The following is a 14,816-nucleotide window of genomic DNA, read 5'->3' as shown; positions in this document are numbered from 1 at the left end:
TCAATATTTCCTTTCTGCTGCCAAAGATACCACTGTTTCATGTCTACCCATCTCCTCCAAGACTGCAGCCAGAGTACTAAGGTTTCCATCAGGGTAGTTCTGAGCTTCCCACAGATCTAGGATCACTCCGGTGGGGCTTGGCTTCGTAGCAAAATAATTAAGATACCTGGACAAAATAGAGAAGAAGATGTCAGATACTTCAAGCGGGAATTTTCACTGAATCATCTAAGCAGTTACATAGTGTTCCTTCTCATAAAACCATTAAAAAAGACTCACTGCTTAATAGACTTTACCGTATAGCAAATACACCTAATGCAGGGGATTTTATTCTTGCTTCATAGACTTTGATGACAGATAAGAACCATTCGGCCCATCCAGTCTGCCCATTTATCCTGATGTAGAGACTTAGACCTTAATCAAGTCCTAGGACTTGTCTTAGATCCAGAACAGCAGTATTCGCTTCTACCACTTCTGTATGGGAAGGTGTTCCATTCATCTACAACTATCTTAGTAACATAGAACTTTGACCCTGAAGTTTTAGATTATTCTCTTGTTCTACTCTGAAATAAGCTTGCCTTTTGTACTTAAAGTTAAATCCCTTTAAGTATTGAAATGTTTCTATTACATTTCCCCTCTCTTCTTTCCTCCAAGCTATACATATTTATGATTTTTTTTAGTCCTTCCTGAAATGTTTATCCAAACCAGTGACCATTTTAGTAACCCTCCTATGAACTCTTTCCAATGTGCGAATATCCTTGTGGAGATGAGGTCTCCAGAACTATACACAATACTCTAGGCGAGGTCTGACCAGAGAATTGTAAAGCAGCAGCTACTAATGCCATAGTGATTAGAAATCATTTGCCATTTGAGTTGGTCCACCAGGAATGTTTTTTACGATGTCGAGGTCTGTTGTATCTTGGGCAAAACTCTTTGTGTGCTACTTACATACCCTGTGAGTGTCTACTTTTTTGGAGGGGACAAGCTCCCAGGGTTATTTGCTCTGAGTATTGAAAAAAGAAATCTGTTATCCACTTCTGGCACAATTATATCCACTCCCCCAATAGACGGGGTGACGATAGTTATTTTGAAGCTACATGCAAAGGTGATCAGCATGTAAGAGTGATTGCAAAGCACTGCCAAATGTGATGGCACTTTATAAATCAGTAATATATATTATATAACTGTGTCCATTTTCTGGTAACATCTGGCTGGCTGACGCTTGGTCAGCTCCTGTATGAAGTAACTACTGTGCTTTATGGGAAAGATCTTCAATGCTACACACTATACGTAATGTATTGTCAACGATAAAGTGTATTTGTTAAATATGACACAGACTAAAAGTATACAAGAGGATCTCTTACCTGTCTAGCTTGAGTTTGTGGGCTAGCATTCTCCAGTCGTGACCCCGAGTCTGAGGAGCATCAAGACTAGTGCAGAGTTTTTGCCGAATAGCTAGAGGGATGCTGAAAGCGCTTGGTCCTACTATAGTAGTTATGGTACTTGCTGAATCCATGAGTGGGAAATCAATAATACAGCTCGGCTCCTGCACAAAGAAGAACAAACAAATAATTCATATTAAAGATATTTTCTTTCTACGAATTAGCATACACATTTCAAGTTTATTAAAATACTAGAACTAAATTCCAATACTTCCCTTTCCTTACAGGTATCAGATTTCTAGCCTGCTAGATGGGACCAATATACTTACAGCTGTCCACATCCCTGTGGACGTTTGGCCTGTGAAAGGTTCATACACTGGCCTCAACTAGAGCAAGATTCCCGAAGAAGGCATTAGGATAATTGTGTTCTACTTCTACATATAACTAATAATATATCACCAACATATCATATGGTATTGCTTGTTTGTAAACACAGTATCAAAAAGAGTAAGTGTCATGTCTTTTTCATGGAATTTAGAATACATACCTGCTTGGCTGCTTGATATAAGCTTGCAGCCAAGAAAACCAAGTGTATGACATATCTAGTTTAATTGACCTTCATCTTTTAGTACTTAGCATATTAGCTTGACACGTGTATTTATTTGTTTTCTGTAACTTCTTATACATAAAAGAATGAGTTAAAATCCACGTGCAAAAATGAATTGTGCCAGTGTACTTAAATCCCCCAAATAAAAAAAATAAATAAAAAATGCCATTATTTTAGGTAATACCAGTTATAAAATAGGTAGATCGCTACCTAAAATAAAACCCACTGTATGATATTGCAGCTACCCATTTGCACATGGAAGCATTACATTTTGTCAGCCAATTTTTTCCCACTCCAGGGACATTCATTATAGGTTTCTTGCAGAGTGTATATTCTAGGAAAGAATTAAAGGTCCCTGATGTAAAAAATAACAAGGTTCAGATGAAGGTATTCTTGAATATCATATTCCACTCTTCAGGTTTGAGTGGGTCTGAAAGCATGTAAGAAATGTCATTAGCTGACCAAGGAAGAGATCAGATTCATCTAGCAAACTGTTGGGTGTGTTTTAAATTACGCAGAGACAAGGCGCAATGAGTACCAGATGGAATCATACAGCACATATTCCATAAACCTCCTGGAATATCCAGAAATCAGTTTATATATCACATAGTCAGTGGCTACTTCATTCTCTATTGACAGTCCATACAATTTGGAATACAAGGTACTTAAAATACTTAATTTGCCTCACTTGACAATGACGAAAAGCTACCTCTCGATCTATAGGATATATGATGTGTTGGTGAGGGAGGTGTTTAAAGTAAATATTTATTGACAAACCTCTGAGGCTGTGCAGTTAAGCTGAAAGATCTGTCCTTCCCCCTCGACCTGTCGGACACAAAGCTTGCAGGATAAATTGACCGTGCTCAGGCTGAAGCGTTCCAGGGTGAACGTGCAGAGCAAGTTCCTCTGACATCCGCTCCAGATGTGAGAAAACGGAATTTCCTGAAACACGGAAAGAAGCAAGCTTGTTAATTAGCTGGCAGATATATATTATCAGCACATATATTGTCACACACATTCTGAGAAGCATGTCAACGGCGAAACCTTGCTCTCTTGCAAGAGAACTTCTGGCATGCAGCACAAGAGAGGTCGCTAAGTGGCAGACAGCAATGCCAATAAAAGTACAACTTGTACTACAAGGGCCAGCTCTTGTTGTTCATAAGAAGTCTTGTCACTCCGCAATAGAAGCAATATTCTGCTTCAGCCTGTATTACTGTAGCACATTACGAGTACGCTGTGCTCTTCCCCTGGGAGAGGTTGGCTGCAGAGTGAAACCTGGGTAATGGAAGCTGAGAGCTGTGAAAAGATGTTGTTTGGCCTTGGAGGAAGATGCTGACCCAGCGTTCTCTGTAAATCATAGTGCGCTCCTCACAACAAGTTTGCTGAAGTAATTATTATCGTTTATTTATATAGCGCCAACACTTTACGCAGCACTGAGAAGATCAGCCAGAGAAGAAGGCCTATTTTATACGGTATGCTATCAGTGTACAGACACACAATTAATATAGTTGTTATCAAACGTCTGTTTCTAAAGGATTCACGGAGAAAAGTGTTCGTTCTATTCCTTGATAATTATTTAGAAGGCTGCACATTTCATGTATCAGAAGCCACTTCAATCATGGTTGACCATGTGCTGTGGGCTTCCACTTTGAGGATGCAGATGATATAGTTACAATATTAATTAGGTAGTCATATAGTAAGTATATACCTTGTGTACCAATATTCTATTTTTTACAGGTTTATACATCTCAGACTAGGCTTACCTGATACTTTGCTACCAGTTTGCTCTTCCAGGACGCATGGGGAATATCATGGATTGATAGACGTAGATTATGAGTGCTTCCTTTAAAATGTAGAGTTTTAGGTTCATCCAGTAACTGGCCCCCTACCTTCCGTTCCTGTTGTATCACTTCCTATTTTATAAAACAAGAAAATAATGGTCATTCATTTATACGTATAAAGCTATTACTTCAATATATGTTTCATCTCCCTTTACAAGAAAAGGTGGATATAACCCTAATATTCCAAGAAAAACTGGGCGTTTTTAGATGAAGTTGATTTCATCTTGAATTAGGCCACTATACCACTTGTTGCAAACAGCAGTTTATTTATAGTGATAACTGCTCCCACTCAGAATTGAGTCATTTCAAGAAATATGTTGTTCACTATAAAATGATATATCTTTTTTTTTTATTTTAGCCACATGCACTTTAGGAATTTGACTGTACTCCAGAACAGCCTTCTCCGCACATGACCAGTTGAATTTACAATCTAATATTTTGCACGTTTATTAGTCTATTGAAGAAGAAAGAATTATAATTAGATAGCATCTATGAGTCAGTCAATGCAAATCAATCACTTCTCGTTTACTTGTAATGTGTCCTAATTACTTCATCAGAATGCCTAAAGAGCAATCAATAGTAATCATCTGATAATAACAAATCTTCATTTATGTCTGAACTGTCTTCTCAATTACAATAAGAAGATATTGGACATCTCTGCAGCATATTTCGACTCCACCCACAAAACATTTAATTTAGCTGATAATATGATATGAATTAGTAAGGGGTGGATATAAAACACACTTTTAATATATTGGTATTTAGTACCGTTTAAGGGGATATCTTTCTAATAGGTATTCTAGATAACAGACACATATGGAAGTACTATTTTACTGAAAGGGCTATTCTTGTAGTGACAGGTTAATGGATAAGGGGAGTTGATTTTCAAAGCTCAGAGACAAGGTTATACAAAATTTTGTTGAATTTAAATGATTTTGTCTTGCATACATTTAAACAGTAAATGTGAAAAATCTTAGAACAAGTAAAAGCTGATGAACAAATTACACTGAACCTATCATCATAGCCCACTAGGGGGTAAAAGTCCTACGGTACCAAGCGCATCATTGGGCACAGTATTAAATATATGTGAATTACTAGAAATAACAAGATCAGCTTTTCCACGGGAAATCACACAGTCACTGTACCATTATTTCACAAACCTTAAGATTTACTATAGACTCTTGAAATAAAAAATGCACCAAAGTATTGAAGTATTGAAGTATACAGGCAGGGGAAAAAAAGTTACTGTGAAGTACCTTAAGGGCATCCTGAGTATCATCCAAACAGTAGACCCGAATGTTATATTCCAGAGAGGTACATGTTGTTGGCCCAAAGATAGCCAGCTTCAGTCTTTTGGCTGATGATTTGCTGGTAGACTGTCCAACCAGCGCATAGGTACCGAGAGTTTCTGTGAGGATATGACAGGCTTCTGAATCCAGTTGGATGTAACAGGGTGTGGTAAAGTTCTCTTCTCCAACTACTACGACATTCTGCAATACAAGTTTTTATTTGTTTAAAAAAAAAAAAAGAAAACCAAAGAATTAGGCCAATCCTTTCTTAAGAATCAATTCTTGATTCGTCAAGCTCACAATAAATATTTTCACACAAAGATAGTTGAGATGTTACTTTAGATGGTAGTAGGAGGAGAAGAAGAGACATCAAGCCTTGTGCCTAAAATTGGCTGATTAAATGGTTTTATACACTTTCAAAGGGTCTTTCTTTAAAAAAAAAAAAAGTCCCAAAAGAATAATAATATGTCCATCATGTCAACATTTGTATTCATATTCAAATTATAATAAAATCACTACAACAAGGACATTTAATTTAGGAGCACAAGGTGGTCACCATAAATCTCCATAAATTTCCCAATCTTGGCATAGATGGTAACCTTTCTCAAGCAAACTCTCGTGCCGTCTTTTTATATAGTGTGTAAGAGTGTTTCCAGCCTGTTGATGACCGTATGTCTAACACAGTATTGGAGACTCATGAAGCAGTATTTGAAAAGGTTAATTCTAACATAGCTTTGTTGCCACCAACCATGTTTTTTTAATGGCTTAGCAATGGCTATTATCACTAACATTCATCTTGAAAAAGCACAAATGTGTTTTGCAGGATCATCAGAAATACTTTTGTCTAAGGAAATAATATATATGAAAAAAAATATTCTGTTTGTTTATTATATTACAAATATAGCTACTACTGTAATAATAGCTTTGCAGTGGTTATGATTGAATGGAAGTCTGTGTCATAGAGCTGGGGTTGTTGGTATAGTATGAGCGTCCCCAGTCGTTTAAATCAAATGATATGGTTTTTAATGTGTATGAACAGCTGCAGCAAATATCTACTGCAGGCATTGCTTCCAAGAAAAGATATCAGGAATGACCTGCCGGCTTCCCCCAGAGATCAGGAAAAACAGATCGATCTAGTAAATGCGTAATAAAACTGTGATCTGGAGACAGACTGTAGCTGACAAGCGAAATTGAAATGCAAAGCCACCACTAGTCCACTAAGTGTCGCTAGTGTCAAAATTTTGCTCCCCCCCAGATCATTTCTTCTAGGAGCATATTTCTAAAGTCCATAGCGATCAGTGAGGAAATCTGGAAAGCAAATGAAACTAACTGATATCTTGGTCGAACCAGATGTACCGTGCAGCTGGCCAAGATAGCCAAAATACTTTTGTTTTATTGATGATTGAAATGGTATTTGAGGAGATCAAACTGTTCTTGAAATGTTGCAGTTTCGGGTAAATTATTTAGAACCAATGATGTCATGCATTATCATTTCCTGTCATTTCATCACGGTCAAAAGGTTGATGGAAACTTGCAGCCGAGCTTAGCCAATTACAGTGCTGACAGCAGTAAGGCATTGTTGGGGGGCACTGACTAATGTTTGGAACAGGAAGATTTTTTAAACTTGGAAACATATGAGACTATGTCATGAATCCACAAGGCAAAAATCCAGGATCAGAAGAACAAGATTTTTTTGCTGTGAATGCTAAGCCAGACCTATTTACAGGAGAAAGATCTCTCTCAGGACAAAAACCTTATCTCAATCAAGGGAGTGCGTGGCTTACACGAAGCAGTTAGACATTAAAGTGTAAGGAATACACGTATTAATGGACTCATAAAGGGAATTACCTAAATGTTCTAATATAAGCAGAACCAAACCCCCACTAATCCTGATTGTGTTTAACATGTGGTCCAGTGTCTGAACCAAAAACCCACTTTTCATAGGATCACCTTTATGGAGTCTTTCAGTACTCTGTTTCTACAAATACTGGACTTTTCTCTTAAAAAAAGATACCAATTTCTATAACCTTTGAAGAAAAAAATCTTGACATGTTGCCTTTAAGATTTTTGTTTTTTATAAACAACCTGCAGATTCTTCATATGCTTTTAGATTGTAACTTCTATCAGCTTTAGACAGTCTGCTTGAAACTATCCATTCCTTGACCTGATTATTTCCTAATTTTTTTATGTGAAAACAAAAGTAGTCATGTCCATGTCATTTGGACATATTTCAGTTTTATCTATGATCAATTTAAATGAGACTGGGAAACTTGTACACCTTAAAAACTCCTTGAGGAAACTTACCTCCCAGTGTCCTTGGACAGACTGCTCCTTCAGCTGGATTTTCCAGTCATCGTTGTTGGCTTCTGCACAATGGTACATTGTGATAACAACAGGCCGCGTCATTAACGCTCCTGGGGGCCCACAGCTCACTACTGGAGTCAGAAGGGTTTGGCTGTCTTCTATGGAAGGCCTGTTGGAATAAGAACTTACTTAAGCAAATTCAGAGACCTTAATACAGAGTAAGCTGCAATGACATCATACACCACCATTCAACATAATTGCCAAAGGTTTCTCGAACTATTAATTGGCCCTTAAACTTCGATTAGCCAACGTGCCATTGGAACACAGGAGTGATGGGAGTGATAAAGAGCCTCTGTACGCCTATAAAGATATTCCATTAAAAAACAGCTGTTTCCAGCTACAGCATTTACAACATAAATAACATCTACACTGTATTTCTGATAATGGACAATATTTGCTTTTCGTAGTAATTCAGAAAATTTGTACAGGATTTGTGACCATTCGTGATCCTTGGTTTCTACAGGAAACTGTGTATAGCCTGAGGCCTGTTCAATACATTGCTACACACCTTTTAACCGGCATGTAAAAATTTCTATATAGAAGTATATTTCCTGACAGCTCCAGCATAATAAACAGAGGGAAATGTGAGGAAGCTTCAGTCTGTTTTAAAGTCAATCACTCCTGTAGTAGGGAAGCCCTATGTTAATTCCTAGAGCACCTACTAGACTTACTGTACCTGTCCTAGTGCATGCAATTCATAATATATATATATATAGGTACCCGTACATTTGTTAAGAACATACTTGCTCTATGCCCCCTACTATATTTGTATTTTGTCCGATGGACAAAAATTGCTCTAACAAGCCTAAAAGAACATTGATTTTTGAATAATTTAAAAGCGTAATTACAGCTATTCCAGTAACAAAGCACTATCACTGGGACAGATTTAATACAAAAATTGAAGTTTTTGCCTGGAAAATTTCTTTCAGACAATTAATTGTCATGAGCTCCCTGTTACACGGTGCTTGCAAAATTGCATTTAATTCACATGAGTCATACATATGGATTGTTGCTTTCATTTGAATGAACGCAATCATTTTTTTTGCGAAAAGCAATATGAAGTAGTGAATAAACTTCTTGAACTTAGTTGTCAAGGAAGTTCTTTCTAGTGATGAAGCACCCAAATAAATTGCGATTAAGATTAGTCTACTCTTTGATTGGATTCTGCGAAATTGTTTTCAAAATGTGTTTAGAAGACACCTGTTTCTACTTGTTTTTCATGTAAAAAAGTTTAAAAAAAAATAAAAAATAAATATATATATATTACATTTATTTATAGAGCGCCAGCGGATTCTGCAGCGCTGTTGCATCACAGGGAAAGTTAACTTAACAATAACATTAAACTTGACAATATATAATTTGAGCATTTGATTAACATGCATCCTGGTACAGACAGGCCCTGCTCTTATGAGCTTGCAATCTATCCGATTGTAGAAAGTTTGTATAAACTTATACAGAAAGAAAGACTTTTTGTTCTATAACTTTTGTTTATACAAACTTCCTCGCAGAGACAGTTAACTCTAGCAGAAAGTCTTGTAAAACGCATTTTAAAATTAATAACTTATCAAAAGAAGAAGAATGCTCTTTTTTTCCATTTGGCTCTGTCTGGATTTACTAATGACCCAGACTCGTAGGGGACCATTAACGTACAGTAAAGGAATCATGTGCTCAGCCAACCATGCATTACAGCCCTGCAGTGCATCCTTTCATCATTCTTTATATGTCAGTTTCATGGTTTTGTTCTGGTGAAGTGGCTCCCATTGTTGTAAACCAAACAGTCTCTTTTTAAAGTAGTTATGATCTTCCATGGCACTTCGACGGGCGAGGAAAACCACTTGAGAAATATGACAAGCGCACAGTAAAGTGGAGATCACTAGGGATTCGTTTTCATACATTTTTAGGAACCCCCCCAACATGAAATTATAATGTTGCAAGATTTAACCCACAATATTTCACACCTGGATGTGCACGGTAAGAGGGGAAAAAAAAGTAAAAAGATTAGAAAACGCAGGCCAAAATCACTCTGATTTGACCTCTTTCTGTTTACTACCTTCCACCTTTGCGCCAGGTTTGAAAAGCCCCCAGTGAGTTGTTGCAATCATAAAAAATAAAGAAATAAAACAGATGCGTCTGCTTTTTAAGTTTTGTTTTCACACCAATAAAACACCTGCTGTATGATTTAGTTCATAATCGCCAAAGCAGTTATATTGCAAGAACACAATGAATTTCGAGGAGACAAAGAAATGATGTACTCTACCAGATATATCTACGAACAACGTAGAAGGTACTTAGTGGCAAAAGCTTGTGAACTTAAGAGTTATACATCAATTAAATTTCTTTCAACTCATTATAGCTTCAAGGTATAGGGAAGCATTGCTTTTATTACACACTGAAGTCAGTTTCCAAAGGCCTAACGCAATACAACGCGAACATCAGGCATCCTATGCTTGTGCTGTTATAGGTGTCGATCTTTGGTTACTGTAGGCTGGATCCTACGCTGGCCTTGCCCTCCTTGTATAGCCACCAAGTGTATGGCAAGCTTTGTTTCCTCAATTGAGGAGAGTTTCAATCACAGTTAGCTGATAGACTGGCGTCCCCTGACTTGTGAATGGTTAATCTAACATTTATTGAGTAAATATGTGGGTTTTCTTGGTTTTTCTTGGTTTATAGTCTGTGGGTTACCACTGGTCTGATTGTAACATGCAGAACAGGGGACCCATAGTCAGTTATCTGGCAGATGTCTGCATCATATTTACTTTTGACTTGAAGCCTAATTAATCTTGCTGTAAATCACAACATATTCTGTGCACTGGGTTCAATATATACTTTATATCCATGGAAGAGCTTTCCATATGCCTGTAGGCTTAGGTATTGAGAGACAAAGTCGCTATTTTGGGATACAGACTGTTTGTCCAGACATTAGGGCATTACTCTTGTCTTGTGTAAACAAGCCTCTTCACCTTTCTGGCATATATTCTGTCCTTCAAAGCTCAAGTGTTGGAGAATATAAATCAAGGAAAAGGCATCTCCAATGACCTCACCGCTATTTCCAACAAATTACAAAATATCATATATATTTAGCTAGTATATCTATATATCTTTACTTAGTTGTTAAAATAACAATCTAGATTCATCATACATATCTTCTTACGTAATAAACCATACCTCCCAAGCGTAGATCTTTAGGAGGGGCAATCCCTAATTTGTACCTAAACCCTCATACCCCCTTTTGTTCCCATGATGTTCCTCCTTGCTGCAAGTTTAGAACTATGCTGGGTATGTATTCTAGAGCTCTAAAAGTATAGAAGCAGCAGGAAATATACCCATAAATTAAAACATGTACAAAAATGTCTTACTTAGGAAAACTATGGATAGCTCAATAAGGAACATGGAAAAAAGCCTTGGTGAATGTCCCACCCTAGTTCCATCTCTAACCACACCACCTGAAACAAATGCGTCCTTCTTTGGCCACCAAATTCGTTGGGAAGGATGCATAAATATTACAGATAAGGTAAAAAGCAACTAAACTAACTACTCCAAAGTATAAAAAGGTGTAATATATTACTTTCCAAAAGTGCATTTAAACGAGATAGAATTGTTCTAGATAATATGAATAATACATGTCATAAGTAATGAAGTGTTTACCAAGATATCAAAGGTAATTACTTGACATCCAAGATCCATATGACTTGTCAGTTCCTTCAAATCCCCAAATCAGCACCACTATTTTCCAAATCTGTGTTACTCAGGCACTTAAGTGCAAGCATTCCATGGTATGTAAACAGACTAGAATGGCTCCACATTTGGAAGGCTGTTAACATAATGAAGTGGCAAATGACCTTGTCAATTAAATCCTTTTCATGGTGCTGGCCAGAAGTTTAAAGGGCAGAGTAAGCTAGTGGCAGTGGTTAATGGGTTAGGTCAAATGGTCATTAGTTGATCCATTTGTATTGCATTCTTTTTTTCAGCTTGGCTAGTGAATGCAGTACTTTCCATCCTGAGAAACTTTACAATGCGGTGCATGTTCTGACAGGATATGAGAGGATTACAACGTGTCCTACACCAATCCAATGTGAACAATGTATTTGTAGAATTGAGGGGCATGGAAATAATACGTTTTGGCAGTGCTGCCACTTGAATAATAATAGCTGCCATTGATCTGGTCAAACAAGTATGGTCAAGCATATCATTCTGCTTGTGAACATGTGGAACTGGGCCCTTCTTGAAGCTGAGGCAGGAAATCTCAGTGTTTTTACTGAAATAATGTACAGCTCAGTAGGAGCTTTATGTGCTATAAACACCTTCTAAAAAAGGAGTATATTGCTTTTTTATACTTAATATAAAAAATGCAAAGGGATGAAGCAATGAAAGAGATGAATAGCATCGGTATTTCATCTTGTGTCTACCATGGGTGATAAAAAAAAACCTAATATTTACTAAACAGAAACCACCATTTTACTATTTCTGTATCTACATTCTAATTATTTACACATTTTTTATATGCCTCTATTCAAATGATGACATCACAAATGATGATCAAAGCACACACAATCTCAACATGACTAACAAAAACAACTCTAGTCCTACATAGTTTTGTTTGTAAGCTCTAAGTGCTTAATCATTGAAAACAGCTTCTAATTAATTGAATGTATTGTTAATTGAACTTGGCAAAACACTACTTGAATTTCCTTCTTCTAATTATCCCCCCCCAAATAATTGCTGATTTTTTCTCTGCAGCTATGTTTATTCTGATGTCACTGCCAGCATTGTGTATCAATTGAAAATCACAATTTGTACTTTAAGATAATGTTTGCATCTACTTAAACTACATACTAGGTACATAGATACTTTTTAATGCCAGTTAAAGTAAACATCATATTTCTAAGTATAAATCATACAATCTTTATCCTAAATGTGTGATAGGCCAGCTTTTTACTGTGGTATACCCAGAATTGTGATGCATAGGGGCAACAATTTTGTAATTCCAAAATGAGAGTTGTAATCCCCGAAAGATGGGATACCAATAGTTGCCTATCCCTCTACGGGGGAGAAAAAAAGCTCTGAGACGATTATTTTCAATGTACGTTATATTTGACATTGTTAATAAGTCTCTGGCTCTTGTCTAAAAAGTCCTTATGGAGTGACAAAGGTTCCGACATAAGGTTTTTATAGATACTACAAACAAAACGCAGCACAATTGTGTTTAAAAGGTAATCTTAGCTAACTGATCTGGTCTGCCCAAAGAAATGACATAGAAATCATTGAATCAACAAGTACATTGCTGCGCTGGCTGTGAAGGTGAACACTGCGTCCCTGCGTTCATTCAATTTAAGACATTTTCTCTCTTGGATTCCTCTGTTCCCATAGACATCCTACAAGCGAAGGCTGGTGTCGCAATTTTACTTGGCTATGCAATGCTCATGTGTATTTTCAGGAGATCGGGTGACCTTTGATTTTATTTTTTTGCTTTTCTCTCCTTCCTCTCTGGTACACTGCAAGCAGCAATGTCAAACTCCTATTCTTACCAAGGGTACAGCATACAAAGGGATAATGGAAAAGCAGCTACGACTGTGCTTACTTTGACATTTAAAACATCTTATGAAAAGCAGCTTTGTGACAAAGAAATTATAACCAAGCATACACGTTCTTGAGTATGGAAGTGCTTTTTAGATTAACATACATTTAAAAAAAAAAATTAAGAGATGATGACATCGGAGTTGCTTCTATAGATGTTTGTAACGCCATCATACCTTTTATCAATGTAAATGAATCTCTTTCCAACAACTGCAGACAGGGCCGGCGTTAGGGGTGTGCAACCTGTGCGGCCACACAGGGCGCCATGGCAACAGGGGCGCCTGCCCGGGACTTAAATTAAAACATCTTTTTTTTTTGTTTTTGTTTTTTTTTAACTCTATTTAACATCCTCCATGTTAAATAAAGTTGGGTTTTTTTAATTTATTTAACATGGAGGATGTTAAATAAAGTTAAAACAAACAAAAAAACCGCAATGTTTTAATTTAAGTCCCGGGCACCGAGCGGCCGCTCGTGAAGTTTTTAGCAACCGCTCGGCGCTCCTCACTCTCCGTGACTCCGTCGCGGTGCCGGCGTTTCACGCTCAGCTGTGAAACTCGCACCGCGGCAGAACGGGAAGACAGACGCCTCCCGCTCCCACTGCAGGACTCAACTAGGTAAGTAAGGATAATGCGAAGTAGGGAGAGGAGGGAGGGGAGGGGAGAGGAAGGCAGAGGGGAGGGGGGGCAGTGAGAAGGGGCAGAGGGGAGGGGGGCAGTGAGAAGGGGAAGAGGTGGTAGATAGTGATAAAGGGGGAGAGGGGATAGATAGCGACAAGATTTTTTTCCTTTCTTTTTTGGGGATGGGGGGGCGCCAGAGGAGTAGTCCGCACAGGGCGCCAGAACACCTAAGGCCGGCTCTGACTGCAGGTGAGAACAAAGCCATTTTGCCATTAAACATTGCGCAAATAATAGTAAACAGAGAAGAGCATGCTGAAGGGCCATATTAAGCTGCTTTACTTTAATCCTAGGTAAAGAATTCTCACATTTGGCTTACTTTGACTATTGTACCAATGTACCATTTTATATTGTTCTGACACATGATATCATAGACCTTTACCTCATGTTCTCTTTCCTGTGCACAGTCATATACATTTCATATACTCTTCCCTGTGGAACTGCCCCAGCAGGAATCAAAAGGCTCACTCCTAAAGAATACAAAGATTAAAAAAAAAACAAATAGAGAAATCAATTAAATAATATGAAATGATACTTGTAAAGAGAAGACAGGCAATTTATGTTTTAAGCTCGCATTCATGTTTCCATAAAAAGAATTCATTTTGCAGGGCAATGTTGGATTTAAGTCCTCAAAGCCAGGATGAAAAATGTTGCCATGACGATAGAAGCCCTACTTGCAGCTCTGAAAAGCAAAGTAATTGGTATGAAGGCCTAAAAAAGTAATATCTTATATTTATGTTTTGAAAATAAAAATTTTTTTATCCTGCGTTTTTAAAAAACAGTACAAACAGAATGTTCTACTTTTAGCTTCTACTACATTCTTTGAGATAAAGAACTCTCTTAATGTTTTAATAACCTTCCTAGATGTTGAATAGAATTTCAGGAGATACAACTGATACCCACAAAAAAGCTAATGTACTTTTGCAAAGAATTTTGCCACATGTTTTGAGTAACATAGTGTTTTTTAGAATAGAAAATCATGAGTGGAAAGATGTATTATGGTGGCCTCTTAATCTGAACAGTCCTATTATTATGTGGGGTGACAAAAATGTGGGGTGACTCCCACATACTAGAATTAATTTATTATT

General features: G+C 37.3%; 1 protein-coding gene across 1 annotated transcript in view; it reads right to left on the bottom strand.

Annotated features, from left to right (window-relative positions):
* The window catches only part of LOC149284090 (netrin receptor UNC5C-like), a 165,974-nt gene continuing 151,158 nt past the window's right edge, over positions 1 to 14,816 (bottom strand). Inside the window, exons 11-17 of the mRNA XM_089497134.1 lie at positions 14,111 to 14,198; positions 7,421 to 7,589; positions 5,084 to 5,317; positions 3,750 to 3,899; positions 2,764 to 2,928; positions 1,362 to 1,543; positions 1 to 166 (exon numbers count right to left, since the gene is read on the bottom strand). Of these exons, the coding sequence (XP_089353260.1) occupies positions 1 to 166; positions 1,362 to 1,543; positions 2,764 to 2,928; positions 3,750 to 3,899; positions 5,084 to 5,317; positions 7,421 to 7,589; positions 14,111 to 14,198 (1,154 nt within the window). The remainder of the gene's footprint in view (positions 167 to 1,361; positions 1,544 to 2,763; positions 2,929 to 3,749; positions 3,900 to 5,083; positions 5,318 to 7,420; positions 7,590 to 14,110; positions 14,199 to 14,816) is intronic.

This window comes from Sceloporus occidentalis, unplaced genomic scaffold, assembly GCF_023333645.1.
Source record: "Sceloporus occidentalis isolate IW3139 unplaced genomic scaffold, rSceOcc1.0.p SCAF_99, whole genome shotgun sequence".
In the NCBI taxonomy this organism is placed as follows: Eukaryota; Metazoa; Chordata; class Lepidosauria; order Squamata; family Phrynosomatidae; genus Sceloporus; species Sceloporus occidentalis.
Note: the sequence above shows the minus strand (reverse complement) of the source record. Positions and strands in the feature narration are given on the sequence as shown.